Source organism: Heterodontus francisci, chromosome 3 (assembly GCF_036365525.1).
Source record: "Heterodontus francisci isolate sHetFra1 chromosome 3, sHetFra1.hap1, whole genome shotgun sequence".
In the NCBI taxonomy this organism is placed as follows: Eukaryota; Metazoa; Chordata; class Chondrichthyes; order Heterodontiformes; family Heterodontidae; genus Heterodontus; species Heterodontus francisci.
Window position 1 is genome coordinate 169,816,037 of NC_090373.1, and position 21,043 is coordinate 169,837,079.

Genomic DNA, 21,043 nt, shown 5'->3' on the forward strand with positions numbered 1-21,043 from the left:
TCTCGCTCTAAGCTTCCACCCTAGTTCCCTAAATTTCTGTCTTAAATCCCCATCTCTCTTCCTACCTATGTCGTTGGTGCCTATGTGGACCACGACTTGGGGCTGCTCCCCCTCCCCATTAAGGATCCCAAAAACACGATCCGAGACATCACGGGATGCATAAGAGACGAGATTTGGAGGAGCGCAAATATCTGAGGATTGAAGGGCTGAAGAAGATTACAGAGATAGGGAGGAGGGAAGCCATGGAGGATTTGAAAACAAAGATGAGATGGGAATTAGTGAGAGGTAGGACACAGGCAGCAGAGCTTTGGGTGAGTTCACGTTTACGGACAATGCAAGGCCAGGAGAGCAGTGGAATAGTTGTATCAAGAGGTAACAAAGGCACAGAAGAGGCTTTCAGCGGATGAGTTGAGGCAGGGTGAAGATAGAAGTAGGTGGTCATGGTGATGGAGACAATATGGGGTTGAAAGCTCAGCTTGCAGTCTTTTGTCAAGGAGCTCGCAGTAACATACAGTAGACTAAATTACTTTTCCCATCAATTTTCACACATCTTAAATTGCCAATGGATCCTTACGTTCTGATTTATGATTTTTCCATCTATGAGAAAGAAGTGCTGAGATCAAAATTTCCATTTGTGAAATTAAAAGAAATACCAAAGAAATAAAATCATAAGTAGAATCCGAGTTGCGAGGCTTCATGGGCCAGATAGCTGAGATTCAAAAGCTATTGAACCAGAATTGGGAAACCGAGGGATAGAAGGCAAAAGAAAATCCAAAGAATTAAAATAAAAGTCTCACTAAAACATATGGAAATTGGCTTCCCTGATCAGAAAGTTGAGCCAGCAACTAAGTTATACTCCTACAAATTACTGGATTTGGCCTGCCCTAGAAGTCTCAACCCTGGAAAGAACACATGATGGGCATCCTAGACTACTACTATTACCCAGGGGTATAAGGGTAGATTGTTGGTCCTGACATAGTCATATTCTATTTTTAAGAGGTGTGGGCCTGCTCATGGCAACTGCCTTTTTCAGAAAGCGCAGCACAGCAAAACTTGCATTTATTTTCTTTTTGTCATTCATGGGATGTGGGCATCTCTGGCACGGCCAACATTTATTGCTCATCCCAAATTGCCCTCGAGAAGGTGACAGCAAGATGCCAGCTTGAACTGCTGTAGTCCATGCGGTGTAGGTACATCCACAATGCTGAGTTCGAGTATTTTGACCTAGCAACAATGAAGGAATGGCAATATATTTCCAGGATGATGTGTGACCTGCATGGAAACTTGCAAGTGGTGGTGTTCCCATGCACCTGCTGCCCTTCTTTTTCTGAGTGGTAGAGGTCACGGGTTTGGAAGGTGTCGTCACATCTTGCAGTACATCTTGTAGACAGTGCACACTGCCAGCCACTGTGTATCAGTGGAGGAGATAGTGAAACTTGGGAGTTTAAGGTGGTGGATAGGGTGCCAATCAAGCAGGCTGTTTTGCCCTGGATGGTGATGATCTTCTTGAATGTTGTTAAAGCTGCACCCATCCAGGCAAGTGGAGAGTATTTTTATTTTTTTATTTAGAGATACAGCATTGAAACAGGCCCTTCGGCCCACTGAGTCTGTGCCGACCATCAACCATCCATTTATACTAACCTACACTAATCCCATATTCCTACCATATCCCCACCTGTCCCTATATTCCCCTACCACCTACCTATACTAGGGGCAATTTATAATGGCCAATTTACCTATCAACCTGCAAGTCTTTGGAGGTGGGAGGAAACCGGATCACCCGGCTCCCACGCAGACACAGGGAGAACTTGCAAACTCCGCACAGGCAGTACCCAGAATTGAACCCGGGTTGCTGGAGCTGTGAGGCTGCGGTGCTAACCACTGTGCCACCCACTCTCCTGACTTGTATCTTATAGATGGTGGCAAGGCTTTGGGGAAATCAGTTGGTGAGTTACTCGCCGCAGAATACCCAACCTCTGATTTGTTTTTGAAGCCACAGTATTTGTGCAGCTGGTCCATTTAAGTTTCAGGTCAATGATGAAAAAAGGATGGTGATGGTGGGGGAAGTTAGTGATGGTAATCACAATGAATGGTGGTTAGACTTTCTTTTGTTGGAGATAGTCATGCCTGCCACTTGTGTGGCACGAAATGTTATTTGCCGCTTATCGGCCCAAGCCTAAATGTTGTCCAGTCATACTGCATGCGGGTACAGACTACTTCGAGTGCTTCAGTATCTGATGAGTTGCAAATGGAACTGAAGCCTGTCCAATCATCAGCGAATATCCCCACTTCTGACCTCATGGAGGGAAAGCCATCGATGAAGCAGCTGAAGATGGTTGGGCCTAGGACACTACCCTGAGAAACTCCTGCAGCAATATCCTGGGGCTGAGATGATTAGCTGCCAACAATCACAGCTATCTTCCCTTGTGCCAAGTATGACTCCAACCAGTGGAGAACTTCCACCGCCCGTCACTCACACCTCACTTCTGGAATTCAGCTCTCTTTTGTCCCAGTTTGGACGAAAGCTGTAAAGAGGTCTGAAGCCAAGTGGTCATGGCAGAACCCAAACTAAGCATAGGTGAAGTTATTGGTGAGTAAGTGCTGCTTACTAGCACTGTCGACAATACCTTCCATCACTTTACTGATAACTGAGATTAGACTGATGGGGCAGTAACTGGTTGAATTGGATTTGTCCTGCTTTTTCAGCACAGGACATAACTGGGCAATTTTCCACTTTGTTAGATGTCAGTGTTATAGTTGTACTGGAACAGCATAGCTACGCCTGAAACACAGGTCTTCACTTCATCGCAGTCCCAGAACATCATTGCAAGAGTTCCTCAGAGTAGTGCCCTAGGCCCAACTATCTTCAGCTGCTGCATCAATGACCTTCCCTCCACCATAGGGTCAGAAGTGGGGATGTTCGCTGATGATTGCACAATGTTCAGCAGCATCCCCGACTCCTCAGATACTGAAGCAGCTCATGTCCATATGCAGCAAAACCTGGACAACATCTAGGCTTGCACTGATAAGTGGCAAATAACATTCATGCCACACAAGTGCCAGGCAATGACCATCTCAAACAAGAGAGAATCTAACCATCTCCCCTTGACATTCAATGGCATTACCATCACTGAATCCCCCACAATCAATATACTGGGGGTTACCATTGACCAGAAACTGAACTGGAGTAGCCACATAAAAGCTGTGGCTACAAAAGCAGGTCTGAGGCTGGGAATTCTGCAGCGAGTAACTCACCTCCTGACTCCCCAATGCCTGCCCACCATCTACAAAGGCACAAGTCAGGAGTGTAATGGAATACTCCCCACTTGCCTGGATGAGTGCAGCTCCAACAACACTCAAGAAGCTCGACACCATCCAGGACAAAGCAACCCGCTTGATTGGCACCCCATCTACCACCTTCAACATTCAATCCTTCCACCACCGACACACAGTAGCAGCAGAGTACGATGCACTGCAGTAATTCACCAAGACTCCTTTAACAGCACCTTCTAAACCCACAACCTCTACCACCTAGAAGAACTAGGGCAGCAGATGCATGGGAACGCCACCAACTGCAAGTTCCCCTCCAAGCCACACACCATCCTGACTTGGAACTATATCACTGTTCCTTCACTGTCGCTGGGTCAAGATCCTGGAACTCCCTTCCAAACAGCAGTGTGGGTGTACCTACACCCCAAGGATTGCAGCGGTTCAAGGTCGCAGCACCTTGAGCCTCACCACCACCTTCTCAAGAGCAATTAGGGATGGGCAAGAAATGTGGCCGAGAAGCAACGCCCACGTCCGGCAAACAAATAAAAACACAGATCTAGGATGTTGACAGAGCCTATAGCTTTTTCTGGATCCAGTGCAGTCAGCCATTTCTTGATATTACGTGAAGTGAATCGAATTGGATGAAATATGGCTGGCATGTGATTTTGGGAACTTCAGGAGGAGACTGGGATGGATCTTCCACTCAGCATCTCTGGCTGAAAATGGCTGCAAACTCTTAGCCTTGACTTTTGCACTCACATGCTGGGCTCCGCCATCATTGATGACTACGTTCATGGAACCTCCTCCTCTAGTTAGTTGTTTAACTTCCACTATCATTCGTGACTGGATGTGGTAGGACTGCAGAGCTTTAAACGGATTCATTAGTTGTGGATCACTTAGCTTTTTCGATAGCTTGCTGCTTCTGCTGTTTAGCATGCATTAGCCCTGTTGTAGCTTCACCAGGTTGGCGCACAATTTTATATACACATGATGCTCCTCCTGGCATGCTCTCCTACACTGCTCACTGCACCAGGGTTGGTCCCTAGCTTGATGGTAATGGTAAAGTGAGGGATATGCTGGGCCATGAGGTTTCAGATTTTAATGGAATACTATTTGACTGCTGTTGATGTCCTGTTTTGAGCTGCTAGATTTGTTCTGAACCTCCCCATTTAGTGATAGTTCCACACCACACTATGAAGGGTGTCCTTAGTGTGAAGATGACACTTCGGACAGGATTTTATGCTCTCTCCTGTGGAGAGTTTGAAGGCGGGGAGAAAGTTTAATTGGGCGGGATGGTGCTAGGTGGGGACCCCAACATCTTCCGGCCTTCACCCTAATTAAGTCTGTGGCGGGAAGGTCCAAAGACAACCTTCCCGCTCCTCCAGTTGAGGCCCAATTAAGGGCCTCATTCTTCCGCCACAAGGATTAGCCCAACAGTGAACGGGCCTTTTGCCACACAGGGAGCATGACAAGCAAATCCTTGTGGGTTGCTTGCTGGCTCCCATTTTGATGGGGGTGGGGGTGGAAGGTGTTGGTCTCATTAATAGGCACTTAGTGCCTGATCGAGGGATCTGGCATCGGGAAGGGGGTTGGCGGGAGACCCTGCAGCCGAAACCCCTACACCCCCCCCCCCCGCCCCCCATGACTCCCACCCTGCGAAACCTCTCCCACCAGGACTCATCTGTATCCTGGGTCCCTCGATGATCCTAGACATTACCGGCAGCAGCCACCCGCCTCCACAGTGGCACTGCTCAGTAAAAAAGCTGCCAGCCAATCAGAGGCCAGCAGCTCACAGTGGGCGGGATTTCCGATGTCAGGGTCCTTAATCCCAGAGAAGGCCCGCTGCTGCTCAGTCAAGTTCCTGATTAGCATGTGATGCAGCAGGCCTTTTTGCAAAGGGGCAACGTGGGCTCTCACTGGCTCTTCAGCCAGCGGCCAAGAACCCGGTCGCCGAAATAAAATACCACCCTTTGTCTCCACAAGGACTTTGCGGTGGTCAATCCTACCAATACTATCATGCATAGATGGATCTGCGACAAATAGGTTGGTGAGGATAAGATCTTAAGTTTCTCCCTCATGTTGGTTCTTTCATCACCTACCTCAGACCCAGTCTGGAAGCAACAACCTTCAACACTTGGCTAGTTCTGCCAGTAATGGTTCTACTGAGCCACTCTTGGTGATGGGCCTCGAAGTCCTCCATCCAGAGTACATTCTGTGCCCCTGCTACTCAGTGCTACATCCAAGTAGCATTCAACATGGAGCAGTACTGATTCATCAGTTGAAGGAGGGCAGTTAGTAATCAGCAGGAGATTTCCTGGTTTCATTTTTGCCACACGACCTCATGGGGTCTGGAGTCAATGTTGAGGACTCCCAGGGCCATCTCTTTCTGACTGTCTACCATTATGCTGCCACCTCTGGTGGGTCTATCCTACTGGTGGGACAGAACATACTTAAGCATGGTGATGGAAGAGTCTGGGATATTGCTGAAAGGTATGATTCTGAGAATATGACTATGTCGGGGGAGGGGTACAGAGCTATGGGGATAAAAGTGGGGGAATGGGACTGACTGGATTGCTCTACGTGAGCTGGCATGGACTTGATGGACTGAATGGCCTCCATCTGCACCATTCTGACTATGTCAGGCTGTTTGAGTAGGCTGTGGGACAACTCTCCCAATTTTGGTACAGGTCCCACGCTGTTAGCGAGGAGAATTTTGCAGGGTTGTCTGGGCTGAGTGTGCCTTTGTAGTGATTGGTTTTATTTTTTTAGACTTTTTTTTGTCGTATTTCATATAATTCAGTGGCTTGCTAGGCCATTTCAGAGGGCATTTCAGAGTCAGATTGCTGTGGGTCTGAAGTCACATATAGTATGGATAGCAGGTTTCCTTCCCTAAAGGGCATTCATTAATGAACCAAATGGGTTTTTACGAAAATCCAGCAGTTTCACGGTCACCATTTCTGACACTAGCTTTTGATTCCAGATTTATTGAATTAATTGAATTTAAATTCCCCATCCGCTGTGGTAGGATTGGAACTTGAGTCTCCACATCATTAGTCCAGGCGTCTCGATTATTAGTCCAGTAACAATCACTATGCTACCGTACCCGCATCTTTAATGTAATAAAAGATCTCAAAACACTTCACAATGTGTAATCAGATAAAGGCGAGATTTAGGATAGGTGATCAAAAGCAGGTTTTAAGGAGAGGTGGAGAGGCTGATGGAGGAATTCCAGAGCTTGGGACATTCAGTTGAATGTGTGACCAATGATGGGAAGGAGTAGGGGTGGTGGGTGAAAAAAGTAAGGGATATATCCATCCACCTTTACCACAAGTCCAAAGGCAAGACAGTTGGTGCACACGCATTTTAATAGAGATTTGCAACTCAACATTTTATATTTCTCATGTACTAATTGTACCAATGTTAACTGAAATAAATTTCTTACCCAATGCTTCTTTGGTATAAACAGTCGGTGAAGGTAGGACTTTGGATGGAGTAGCTTGAACCAAGCCAAATGAAGAGTTTGGAGTGTGGGATCTATTCCCAATTAATCCTGAAACATTTCCTGTCAAGAGTTGAATTTTAAAGCCAACAATTAAATATTTACAAGATTCCATTCCCCAGTTTGTGATTCCTAAGATTGCAAAGAAGAAACTTAAAAAAAAGTAAATCTCAGACGTTCTGTCCTTTTAAAAGACAGGTTTTGCAGTGGGCATCATCCCCTTCTAATGGAGCACCATGTACTTACAGAACAGCCAAGAGTGAGAGGGGATAAAACAATACAAGCTTACAGGTAGCCAAAAATTGGGCACACAGTGACCAAGAAGGTAATAATCAGCTCATACAGCCAAAGAGAATGATTGACAAATTGTAGCCAAGAACCACACAGAGAGGCTCAGACAGTTAGCCAAGACTTTTTCTCTGCAAGGAGGCATCACTTGCTCTGTTGTTGCTGCTAATTGCTTGCTGAGTGCCAAAAGACTTGCAGGTTGGTAGGTAAATTGGCCATTATAAATTGCCCCGAGTATAGGTAGGTGGTAGGGAAATATAGGGACAGGTGGGGATGTGGTAGGAATATGGGATTAGTGTAGGATTAGTATAAATGGGTGGTTGATGGTCGGCACAGACTCGGTGGGCCGAAGGGCCTGTTTCAGTGCTGTATCTCTAAACTAAACTAAATTGCCACCACTGGCAAGATGCATGAATCATGTTTTAGTAACAGCTTCTTAAATATGGACAGGTCATCCCACTGGTTGTGCGATGGTCAGGTGAAGTGCAAGATAGATTTAACAAGTAACTTAAGACTATTAAGTCAAAGACCACCAAGTGCATCCTAGGGAGCTGTTGATGTGACTCCAATCTAAACTGTAGAAACAGCTCTGATGAGGAGGGATGCTATCTCAACCACTTTGAGCACAAGGATGAGAGGTGACTTGATAGAGGGGTACAAGATGATGAGAGGCATAGATAGAGTGGATAGCCAGAGACTTTTTCCCAGGGCGGAAAGGGCCATCACCAGGGGGCATATTTTTAAGGTGATTGGAGGAAGGTTTAGGGGAGATGTCAGAGGTAGGTTCTTTACACAGAGAGTGGTGGGTGCGTGGAATGCACTGCCAGCGGTGGTAGTAGAAGCAGATACATTAGGGACATTTAAGCGACTCTTGGATAGGTACATGGATGATAGTAGAATGAAGGGTATGTAGGTAGTTTGATCTTAGAGTAGGTTAAAGGGTCGGCACAACATCGTGGGCCGAAGGGCCTGTACTGTGCTGTACTGTTCTATGTAACCTCCAATGCTGGAATGCAAATTGTATCTCTCGTAGGTTCATGTGCAAACAGAACAAGAACTGCGAGGATAGCAGTGATGAGGTGATGGGGTGCCCAGGTTTAGCCACATATTCCTGTGCAATGCTGCAACTCTGGACCTATGAGAGTGACCCAGAGTGCCCTGATTTGGCAAAGGAGCCACCATAGAAATGTGGGAACCAGTTAGTAGTTGAATTAGTCAAATCCTGCCCAGTCCTAGAATTCCACTGTGGGATTGGCAAAGATTTGCACATGAAATGGTAGTATAAAAGCAACACTGACTGCAGAGATAAATCAGGAGAAAGAAGACTGGGCTTTATAATGTCAGATGAATTCCAATGTAATAATAAGATTTACATTCGCTGACAGATATCGTAACAAAGAAGTAAAAACAAAAGTGCTGGAAATCCCCTGGACCCGATGATCTGCATCCTAGGGTTTTAAAAGAGGTAGCTGCAGAATAGTGAATGCACTGGTTTTGATCTTCCAGAATTCCCTGGATTATCGAAATGGTCCCCATGGGATGGAAAGTAGAAAATACAACCCTGCTTTTCAAGAGAGGAGGAAAAGAGGAAACCAGGAACTACAGGCCAGTTAGCCTGACATCAGTTGTTGAGAAAATGTTAGAAATAATGGAAAGAAAACATAGTAGGAATAAATGGGTCATTTTCAGGTTGGCAGGCTTTAACTAGCAGAGTACAAGAATCAGTGCTTGGGCCTCAGCTATTTATAATGTATATCAATGACTTAGATGAGAGGTCGGAGTGTAATATAGCCTTATGATACAAAGCTAGGTGGGAAGGTAAGCTGTGAGGATGTAAAGAGGCCACAAAAGGATTTAGACAGGTTAAATGAGAAGAAGAAGAATGTTCAGAAATGTGAAATTATCTACTTTGATAGGAAAAATAGAAAAGCAGAATATTTTTAAATGGTGAGAGATTGGAAAATGTTAGTATTTGGAGGGACATGGATGTTCCTGTACGTAAATCACAGAAAGTTAACATGCAGGTACAGCAAGCCATTAGGAAGGAAAATGGTATGGTATTACAAAGGGATTGGAGTCTAAGAGTAAAGAATCCTACTACTATTATATAAGGCCTTGGTGACACTAGAGCATTGTGTACAGTTTTGGACTCCTTACCAAAGGAAGGACTAGAAAGAAAGTGCAACAAAGGTTCACTGGACTGTTTCTTGGAATGACAGGATTGTCCTACAATAAGAAATTGAGTAGACCAGGCCTATATTCCCCAAGGTTTAGAAAAATGAGGGGTTATCTCATTGAAACATACAAAATTTTTTAAGGGGCTTGACAGGGTAGATATGGAAGGATATTTCCCCTGTTGGGGGAGCCTAGAACTAGGGTCAGAGTTTTAAAATAAGGGGTCAGCCATTGAGGATGAGATGAGAAGAGGGTTGGGAATCTTTGGAATTCTCTATCTCAGACAGCTGTGGACACTCAAGTCATTGAGTACATTTAAGACAAAGATTGATAGATTTTAGGATAAAAAGGGAATTAATAGATTTGGGGACAGTGCAGGAAGGTGGAGTTGAGATAGAAGATCATCCATGAACTGACTGAATGGTGCGCTCAAAGGGTCAAAAGGCCTATACCTGCTCCTAATTCTTACGTTATATTCCAAAATTCATAAATCCGTCAGAACATGAAGAGGGAAAAGACAATTTTTCAGGCCAAAATGTTTTTTTTTTTTAAAAACAAGGATTGAAGGATTCTGAAGAAAGGTTTAGCCTGAAACAGTAACCTCTCTCCACAGATGCTCACTAACTTGCTGTGTACTTCCAGCATTTTGTGGTTTTGTTTTATAGAGTTAGAACTTTTTGGTTTTAAGTGCAACAAAGAACATAGCTGATTATACAGAATGCTGCTGTTTGTATTTAGCATCCAGGCTCGGAGAGATATCCAAATGCTCAGGGAGAATCTTAAAGGGCCTGAGGATTCATGAGATAACTCCAGGTGCTGAATGTGCAAGGAGAATGGGCTGCCAAGTGGCAGTTGTGAGCACCTTAGATAGTCCTGATGGGAAGCAACTGGGATCAGATATGAGATGCTGCTTCCTAGCTATGGCAGTGCCATCTTTGGTTCATGGCCAAGAACAACTAATTCTCCTTTTTTTAAAAAAAAAAGGCACACAACTATTTTAATCAAGTACACTTACTCTTCTGACTGTATTCATCTTAGCTTTTAAAGTCCTGTCATCTCAGGATATTTTCAATGTCGGCTATTTTGCAGAGATGACATGAACAGCTTAAGAGTTAAAATGCTTTACAATAACCATGTTGAAATATAATATAAAATGTTGTGTGTCTGTAAAAACATTGTTTTAAATTTACCTTCTCTTGATCTTGACAGAGAAATTCTAGAACTGTTACCACTTTCATTCATAAACCTAAAAGATTAAAATATATATTATCACTCAGTTGCAGTGTCATTCGGTTTTATTTAAAACTGTATCCCATCTCATTTAGTCAGAAGCACCATAGTTCATACACTTTTATTTATTTTGTCATATCAAAATTCTAGAGTTTTTTTTTTTAAATCCACAGATGTTGCGGGATAGTATAATTTTACATATAGTGATTATGTTGCTGAACTAATAATCCCGAGACCTGGACTAGTGATCTGGGAACACGAGTTCAAATCCCACCACAGCAGCTGGGAAATTACATTGTTAATTAATTAATTAAATCAGGAATTTTTAAAAAAAAAGTTAGGATCAGCAATGCTGATGTTGAAACTACCGGCTTGTCATAAAAACCCATATAGTTCATCCTGACTTTTGGGGTAGGAAATCAGTCAACCTTATCCAGTCTGGCCTACATGTGACTCCAGACCCATAGCAGTGTAGTTGATGCTTAACTATCCGCTGAAATGGCCAAGCAAGTCACTCAGTTGTACAAGATGGCTAAATCCTCAAAGGCAATTAGGGTGGGGCAATAATGTCCACATCCCTTGAATGAATGGAATGTCTTTTTTTTTATTGTTTCTGTTGCAGGACTTTCCTTAATCAGTTTGGTTTAATTTGAATTATGTCAATTAAATTGAAATTTTAAAAATGCCAGTGACATTTTATTAAAATTGCTTAATTTGAATTATTAGATAACAATTTTCTTCAAGCAAAAGATATCTGAATTAACAGGATACTAACAACCAGTGAGAGTATATCCAGTTTGTCAATAAAAAGCAAGCAAAAACTGTCTCCAACATATATTGAAAGAAAAGCACGAAATTTATGCAGCCAAGGAATGCTTCAGCTGTTTACGTTGCATGAATAGTTATTCCTTTAAGTTAAACTGTAGCTATTTTTTTTTAAAACTTCAAAAGCATATTTTTATGGCTTGAACCAGGATAGTTTACAATGAATGGAAATGAGGGGAGAAAAAAAAAAAAGAGGCCTTTTGAATTTATCTGTGCAGTAGTTGAGACATACAGACCAGGGAGGTCTCAGATTTTATTCCCAGTCTCAGTAGTTAACTAACTAACCTCAATACCCTGAACTAGTATTGTTGAGGGAGAAATTGGCCACAGTTTCTGTCTAGCAAGAACAGATTGAGCTGGTCTGTGATGCTTCCTCTTGTCAAACAGATTATGGAGACTGCAGGGGTTAATGGGATAGCCCCTGAAAAGAGAAATGGGGATCGTGATACACAATTAACTCAGCCCGTTGATTGCAATGCAGGCAGCATGCCAACTTCATGCTGCCTGCTCATGATAATGATATCTGCTTGCAGACAGTGCTAACTGCACTTTTGATTGCTTGCACACATCATCTTGGAGGTCCAAAAATCTATATTTGCTAGCACTACTAAAACCTAGCCTTCACCTGTTAAAGGGAAGGTGCATTATGGCTGGTGCATATGCAAATATGACCTGGGAAACAGTAAATAATGGCACTACATGGGAGAATGCAGGCTCCAAAGTTTTCAGATGCTGCACTGGAGGTCTTTGAGGAAAGGAGGCGAGATGCCCTGTATCTCCAGGGAGCCAAGAGGCCCTCCAAACACAGGCTCAAAAGGCAATGGAAGCAGATTGCCGTGGAGATCAATAGTAGGAGTCTAGCCTCAAGGAACTGGATGCAGTGCCGCAAGAAGGTCAATGACATCAAACGAGTAGTCAATGTCAGTGAATGCACTTTCAAGTGCCATATCCTACCAAATGCACTGTTAGTTTCAGATGCTCCTCACTTCAACACACTCCCATTCACCTACCAACATCCCCAATCAGGACTCAACTAAAATTCATATACGCAACTGCACCCTCACATATTTGGCACTGTTGCAAGCCTGGCACCCATATCTCACTACTTGCACACACTGGCAGCTACTCAACCATGATAATCACAGATTGCGCAACACTCATTGATACACTTCCAACTCTCATGTGGGACAAGGTGGAACAAAACTGGAGGCAACAGGAACTAACCAGGAGGTGGACAGGCACACCTACCTGCATGTCCCAACCCCATGGAGGAAATGGTGCTGCCAATTATTGCAACAGCAATTGCTGAGCTCGTGACCAGCAACGGGTATGAAACCATCGAAGATGACGGTATCCTCAGATGTAATTCTTCGCGGCCCATTTCCTTCTCATTCCACAATTTGTTCTGACCAGAGGTCCAGTGTAGCATCTTTTCTGACTTACAAACTATATGCATTTCTTACTTTCCTCCCCAACCACAATCTTACCCTTGCGCTTTTCTCTTTTCAGATACCCAAGAAGCGTAATCTGGCCAGGCAGTGGAGAAACACCAAGATGACAGCAATGATGATGCCATGTCACTCCAATTTCACACTTGCAGCCACCAACTCTGGTACTGACATTGCGTGTAATTTAGAGGATAGAGTTGGAATCTGCACGTGATGAGACATTGAGCATGAGTGGCCTGCAGCCAGGGCGGGGGGCAAAGATAGTTCACTGGAGGGCAAGGTTCCATATGGGTTCAACTGCAGATGACTCAGAAGGCAGGCTACATGAGTATGCACAATGAAATGCTTAGTACATTGGGAAGCCTGTCAGAAAGCTTAAGTGCAACGTCAAGTGGCATGCAGAGTCTGTCACCAACTTGGCACAGGGCTTTTTACAGAGTTTGAAGTCCATCCTTTCCAGCATGGAAGTGATGGCCAACTCCATTAGCACACTTGTGGATCCAATCACAATGAGCATCTGATGGCTAATGTCTCAGCTTCCATTGTAGCACAGGCAGCAGCCACCCAACATCTTGAATACTGTAGAAGTTTAAACTGCTGTCTTGCAATGTCAGCTTGTTGCCATGCAAGCTCAGACAGCTGTCATCACAAATGTGGATCAGAGATGTAATGGGGTTTGTAGGGTGTCACACCAGTCCAGCAAACTGACCTGTAACAGATTACTAGGATTGCTGAGGAGCTGTCCAAGGGGATTGACAGCACAAACCAGCTGTCCTCTCTCTGCACGACAGCATACATCCTCCCACCCCTGCCACATTCCCCTTGCTGCTGCCCATCAGCCAGCCAGCAACCTCAAAATGCTTCTGCCCACGCTGAGATAGTGCAGTCTGCAGCCAACCCTTCTGGGCCCAGAGCAGGTCGAGGTCGTCCTCCAAGGCCATCTGCAATCTCCTCCACTTAAAGTCAGCAGCCTTCCACCGGTGACGCCAACAGCCAATGGGGTAGCACTACATAGGAGCACTAGGACAGTAAATGAGATACCAAAGACAGACACTAAGGGAATGTGAAGGGTGATTAGTCTACATTTTCATACAATGTGGCATAATTTCATTTATAACTTTGGTTTGGAATATTTATTTTGTGGTAGCTTTTATTTTTGCATTGTAACCAAGTAGACGCTGTTGTGGTCAGTGATAGAGGGAAGGTGAGATCTGACCCCTTGCCGTGTATTTACTATACCCTCTGACCTCCCCCTCTCTGATGCTGAACGTTCTGTACTCAGCAAAGGTCTCAGTTTTATCCCCTCATAACCCCACCTCAACGAATTTCGCGTTCGGCATGACTGAGTTCCTCTTCCATCGCCTCCGCCTCTGGGCTCACTTCTTTGACCAGGAGTCCTCCCCCCGATCAGCAGACCCATTCACCCGCCTCCAGCATTTTCCCTCTACCTGGACCCCACCCTCTAACCTCTTATCCGTTCTTGATCTTTTCATTGAAAACTGTCGGCGAGACTTTGGTCATCTCAATTTCTCTGCCCCCCCCCTCCTCACTCACTCTAACCTGCCCCCCTCTTAACTTGCCGCACTCCATACTCTCAGGTCTAACCCTGACATTATCAAACCTGCAGACAAGGGTGGTGCTGTTGTTGTATGGCGTACCAACCTCTACCTTGTAGAGGCTCAGCACCAACTTTTCTTCCTACTTCCCCCGGACCATGACCCCACCACCGAACATCAAGTGACTGTCCACAGGACTGTCACTGACCTCATCTCCTCTGGAGATCTTCCCTCTACAGCTTCCAACCTCAGTCCCACAACCCCGGACAGCCCGCTTCTATCTCCTTCCCAAAATCCACAAACAGGACTCTTCCGGCAGACCCATTGTTTCAGCCTGATCCTGCCCCACTGAACTTATTTCTACCTATCTTGACTTTTCTCCCCACCTACATCCGTGACTCTTCTGACGCCCTACATCAATTTGACAATTTCCAGTTTCCTGGCCCCAACCGCCTCCTCTTCACTGTGGACATCCAATCTCTCTACACCTCCATCCCCCACCAAGACAGTTTGAGGGCTCTCCATTTCTTCCTTGAGCAGAGGCCCAACCAGCCCCCATCCACGGCCACCCTCCTCCACCTGGCTGAACTTATTCTCACATTGAACAACTTCTCCTTCAACTCCACTCACTTCCTTCAGTAAAAGGTGTTGCTATGGGTACCCACATGGACCCTAGTTATGCCTGCCTTTTTGTGGGATATGTCAAACATTCCTTGTTCCAGTCCCACTCAGGCCCCCACCCCCAACTCTTTTTCCAGTACATTGATGACTGTATCAGTGCAGTTTCCTGCTCCCGCCCCGAACTGGAAAACTTTATCAACTTGCTTCTAATTTCCACCCTTCTCTCACCTTTACATGGTCCATCTCCGACACTTCCCTCCCCTTCCTCGACTTCTCTGTCTCCATCTCTGGGGATAGGCTGTCTACTAATATTCATTATAAGCCGACCGACTCCCACAGCTACCTCGACTACACTTCTTCACACCCTACCTCCTGTAACGACTCCATTCCATTCTCCTAGTTTCTCCGTCTCTGACGCATCTGCTTTGATGATGCTACCTTCCATGACAGCGCTTCTGATAGGTCTTCCTTTTTCCTCAACTGAGGATTCCATCCCACTGTGATTGACAGGGCTCTCAACCGTGTCCGGCCCCTTCCCCTCCCTTCCAGAACCACGACAGGGTTCCCCTTGTCCTCACTTTCCACCCCATCAGCCTCCATATACAAAGGATCATCCCCCGCATTTCCGCCACCTCCAGTGTGATGCCACTACCAAATGCATCTTCCCCTCCCTTCCCGTCAGCATTCCAAAGGGATCGTTCCCTCCGCTACACCCTGGTCCACTCCTCCATTACCCCCACCACCGCATCCCCTTCCCACGGCAACTTCCCCTGCAATCGCAGGGGGTGTAATACCTGCCCATTTACCTCCTCTCTCCTCACTATCCAAGGCCCCAAACACTCTTTTCAGGTGAAGCAGCGATTTACTTGTACTTCGTTCAATGTAGTATACTGTATTCGCTGCTCACAATGTGGTCTCCTCGACATTGGGGAGACCAAACGCAGACTGGGTGACTGCTTTGCGGAACACCTCCGCTCAGTCCGAAAGCACGACCCTGAGCTTCCGGTTGCTGGCCATTTCAACACCCCCCCCCCCCTGCTCTTATGCTCACATCTCTGTCCTGGGATTGCTGCAGTGTTCCAGTGAACATCAACGCAAGCTCGAGGAACAGCATCTCATTTACCGATCAGGCAAACTGCAGCCTGCCGGACTGAACATGGAGTTCAATCATTTCAGAGCATGACTGGCCCCCCACTTTACTTTTATCTTTTGTTATTTTTTGTGTTTATTTTATTTTAATTCGTTCAGTTTGTTTCTACTGTGCCTACCCACTGTTTTTTTTTCTCTTTTCATTTTTTTTTCATGTTTGTGCTTGTGGCTGTTCAGTTTTCAGTCCATGAACACCCTATCTGTGTCTTCTGGTCAGCTATTGTGACCTTGTCCTATCAAAACCTTCCCTTTTGTTATCTCTTGCCCCACCCCCGCTTTACTTGCTTAAAATCTTTTGCATTTCTTATATCTGCCAGTTCTGAAGAAGGACCACTGACCTGAAATGTTAACTCTGCTTCTCTCTCCACAGATGCTGCCAGTCCTGAATTTGTCCAGCACTTTGTTTTTATTTCAGATTTCCAGTATCTGTAGTATTTTGCTTCTATTTTAGATGTGGGACTGTGAATGGGGAATTGGGATTGCAGTTACAAGTATTTTATTCAAAATTATTTCTTCACACAGCATGGCCAGAAAAGGGCTGTCTAGGTTGCCTCCTCCTGTTTATGCTTCAGCTTCTCAACTGAGTGCCATACAGCCATTGGCAAAGGTTGCCTCCTCATGATGGCAAGATTACATAGCAAACCACTACAAATTTTGACAGAAGCTCTGCCAAGTACTGCAGGGCTCCTCCTGAGGCAGCGGAAGCATTTTTAAGCACACCAATGGTCTGCTTGAAAACATTTCTTGTGGCAGCATGGCTCGCACTGAATGCATACTGCACACCTGTGCATGAGTTGCACATCAGAGCCAGGAGTCAGTAGCTAGCCTTTGGGTTGCAGTGTCGGCTCAAATGCAGATTGCACAGTGGACTGGCGCAGAATGAAGGCATCATGATTGCTACCCAATGTTGACCTGCACGATTCACTGCCTTTGACTGCACACCAGCTGGACATTGAGGGAATGGGATCCCTTTTAGTTCTGGTATTGGGCAGAATTGACATGCAGTGCCTGTAACACAAGGGCACCCTGCACCTTGGGGAAGCCAGCAATCCTAGCAAATCCACATGCTGTCTCTGCCTGTTGATCTCTGGCAAGAGAATGAAATGCAGTTAGCTTCCTTTGAATAGACAGCCTCAGTGACCTCCCTTATGCAATAGTGGACAGCAAACTGAAAGATGTTGCAAATATTTCCAGTTTCAGCCTGGAAGGAACCCGGACCCAATGCATAAAATTTCTCTGCCCTGCTCACCTTCACAGCCATGGGCATTGCAGTCCTTGATCTGCTCTGAAGTTGCGGTTGTAGCTGTAGCAGGTGGCAGATATCAGCAAGGATGTCCTTATTGAAGTGCATACCTGTATCATACATTGTTTCTTGTTGAGGTTCAGGTAGGAGAATTGGTCTTGGAATACCATGGACAGATATGGCCTCCTATTAAGAATCCACCCCCTCCTCCCCCTTCAAACGGCTTGTCTTGCTCTGTGTGGCCTCTGCTCATCCTCTTATCACTGTTTATTCCAATGGGAATGCCTACTGTTGCCCCCATATCTGGGAACAACTGATTGTTGCAGAAGCCTTGAAGTCAGCAAAAAGCCCTGGAACACCAGCCACATCACCCCTGTAGATTTTTACAATTGGAAACATCATGGAAAGCCCCAAATAGTGTAGAATCATAGCAACAGCAAGAAATTAACCAGAAACTAACCTATTCGTGATCGCTTTAAATAGCACTAGTGGAGGAGGGGTCCTTCCTGCCGCTTAATGCATGTTCAGGCATCTAAGGTTAAAAAACCTCGTCAGCTGGAAGGCTGAGCTCCAAAATGGCAGCCCAGGTGTCAAATCAGCATTTAAGTCATGATCTGCCTACCCTCCATACCTCTGGTAGATGTTGGCTACATGTTGGCTTCTGGCGCGATTCGTGGTAAAATTGTGCATACATGCATCAAATGCCATTTTGATCTTCAACTAACACCTGGACACTTGAGATATGGCACAGTTTCTGGGTATATGGAGCTGCACTCCAGCCAGAGTTTATTGTCTTCAGAAAAGGAAGAAAGGGAAGATAAAAGTGCAAGGAAAAAATGCAAAAATCATACAGGTTTCCTTTTTTTTTATAAAAAAAAAGTGTTTCTGGAATGCAGGGGACACCTAGTTTCCATGCGGACAGCACAATTAGTATGGGACTGGAGCCACTTATAGACCAGAACTTTTGGTGGGGGGGGGGGGAAACCAACAGAAAGAGAGAAGAGGAGAGGCAAAGGGGAAGGTCCCTCCTTGATCGAGTTGGCTTTTTACAAAAATCTGGCAGCTTTCTTAGTAATTTTTCTACTCAGCCCACAATTAACAGATTTTTTTTGAATAAAATGGCATACTTGCCATTGTGTTACTCAAACTCACAACCAACATCATAATCATGAGGCTATTGTACTGATATCCAAGAGCAGATGCGTCAATTAAAATACCCAAACACTGAAGCAGTTATAAAGAATCAAAAGTGCAACCTAACCAACCTGGAAGGATTATTTAAATTGAACTTTGAGGATTTTAGGGAAAACAGAATTGATGGTTGCTGAATTTGCTTTTGGGACATTCAACATAGACCAAGATTAAAAAGGTAACAAAACTACTTACTGTTCCCTATTGCTGCTCTCATTTATACTCGTAACCATAGATCTGGGCAGAGGCTCCAATTGTGCCCTTGTGTCACTGAAGCTTTTCTCTGGCTCCCCATAAATTGTAAATCCTGGTTTAACTCCAGATCTCTGCTTATTATCTACCATTGGCAACAACGATGACACTCCACACTGGGATTGTTGCAGAGGAGAGATAGCAAAACTCGCAGTCGTGACTGTTCCAGCACAGGCTCCTAAAGATGAATTTTGTTCATTTCCTTCCTTGCTGTCTGTTTTCATTAGTAAAACAGTAGCTGAAGACTGTGCAGCAGACTTGATGAGTAGTGGTGATGGTGCAGGTATCATTTGCAAGGCATTTTGGGATGACGTCTGCATAACAAGTTTTAAACATTAATAAAGCAAATAAAACTGAAAAAGTGCAACTTCCAATATGGTTGCATATTTTAAATGTAAATGAGAGTGTAAAACATTCACACACATATTAAAGTTTGATTCTGCATTAACTATAATAGTACAATAGAGGGTCAGTCTGGAGTATTGTAGTCATTACTGTTAACTGCTCATGAGAAAATACAAGAAATATAAAAAAATAAAAAAATCTAAGAAATATAAGTAAGTTAAGATTACCAAGGGGAGTATGAATAGAGCTGATTATGGATGGGAAGAGATAAGACGTTGAAGGCTATGAACAGTTATGTAGGAATGTCTGCAGTGTAATAAACAAAAGTACTCATGAATAAAAGCAAAATACTGCAAATGCTGGAAATCTGAAATAAAAAGAGAAAGTGCTGGAAATACTCAGCAGGTCTGGCAGCATTTGTGGAGAGAAAAACAGTTGACATTTCAAGGTGGATAGGACTCTTCTTCAGATCAGACTTGAAACGTGTCATATACACGACTCAATAAATCAACTGTTTTTCTCTCTCCACAGATGCTGCCAGACCTGTTGAGTATTTCCAGCACTTTGTTTTTATTAAAAGTATTCATGAGCATGCTCAACAAATGACAGTAGCTAACCTTACCATGAAAATGAGCTTACGCATCAACAGCATACACAGAATGTAAAGACATTGATTCAACATTTATCCATGATTAACCGTATAAAAGATACAGTTAGGCTAGCTTTAGTAAGCAAGGCAGCACACTTGTTGTTTCTCCAAGATGTACTCTGCACAAGTTACTATCAGTACCAGTCTTATGGGCACTGCATGCAACGGGTTGTGCTCTTTCAATGATTTGAAAATTATAAGTGATTCAGCAGACATATCAGTTTTTCTTCCCCCTCAAACTTATATTAGAGGTAAAGGAAAGTTGACAATATCATATATAAACCTAATAGTCCACAACTCATTTTAAGCTGGCTGTAAAATTATTTTGCATTGAATTGCAGGGAAGTGAACAAACAACAGTTTACTCTTTTTTCCCCAACATTCAAGAGGTGATTTAACCCACATGCAGAAGGAAAATATTTAATGAAAGCTGATAGTGCATTGGGTGATATTTTACCCTGTATCAAGTACATAAATGCAAATAATAAAACTTGTGAAATTGCACATTACATAAAATGTTGGCAGGCTTATTCATCCCAAAAATGGTAAGAGATCAGGGTGTATTATTTAAAAAGATATAGAAACTTAATGGAATCTAGTCCAATGCAGCAGCAGCACATTGCAGTTGAAGCAATGCAACCACTCTCAAAGTCGGAAAAGGCATTTTAAACAACATTCTTTAAAATATGAAGATGGGGCTGCAGTGCAAAGTTCAACATAAGCTCCCCATCTGAGACACACAAACCAATTTTTTTTTTATTCCTTGCCCTGAAAGAAAACTAGATAGCTAAGTGATCCAGGTCAAACTTGGCTAATAATTGCGTGTTTTTATCAATCTTTTAGCACGTGGATTGTCATGTCAAACAATTCCAAAATGTTATGAACTACATTTTTAAATATTACGCACAACATATTCAAACTATTTAAAATTGCAGACAGGTGCCACAGCAGACAAATCTCACCTGCAGTATTTCCTGTTCCCTGTCCTGAGTTAACTTCAGCTGCATTTTCAATTGCTCAAGTTTCTGCTCCAGTGATCTGATCTCATCAGACTTGGAGGCAGTGAACAGCTCCTCTTTAAATTTAAAAAAAAAGCAGGAATTACCATCTGAATATTTAAATGGGCAACTGATATAAAAAAAAAAGTTAAAGCAGGTGATAACACACTATTCGAATTAACAATAGATGACATTACTTCACCTTTTAGAAAATGAAACCACTTTCAAGGACAAGAGAAGCTTTTTCATTATGAACTTGACCAGATGCAAAAGGTTATGTAAACACTTGATGCTTTGCCTTCAG

The 21,043-nt window shown here is 44.1% G+C and overlaps 1 protein-coding gene across 1 annotated transcript in view; it reads right to left on the reverse strand.

Annotated features, from left to right (window-relative positions):
- Positions 1-21,043, reverse strand: part of bub1 (BUB1 mitotic checkpoint serine/threonine kinase) — a 111,504-nt gene that overhangs the window by 56,540 nt on the left and 33,921 nt on the right. Inside the window, exons 9-12 of the mRNA XM_068027527.1 lie at positions 20,704-20,816; positions 18,691-19,061; positions 10,423-10,478; positions 6,713-6,832 (exon numbers count right to left, since the gene is read on the reverse strand). Of these exons, the coding sequence (XP_067883628.1) occupies positions 6,713-6,832; positions 10,423-10,478; positions 18,691-19,061; positions 20,704-20,816 (660 nt within the window). The remainder of the gene's footprint in view (positions 1-6,712; positions 6,833-10,422; positions 10,479-18,690; positions 19,062-20,703; positions 20,817-21,043) is intronic.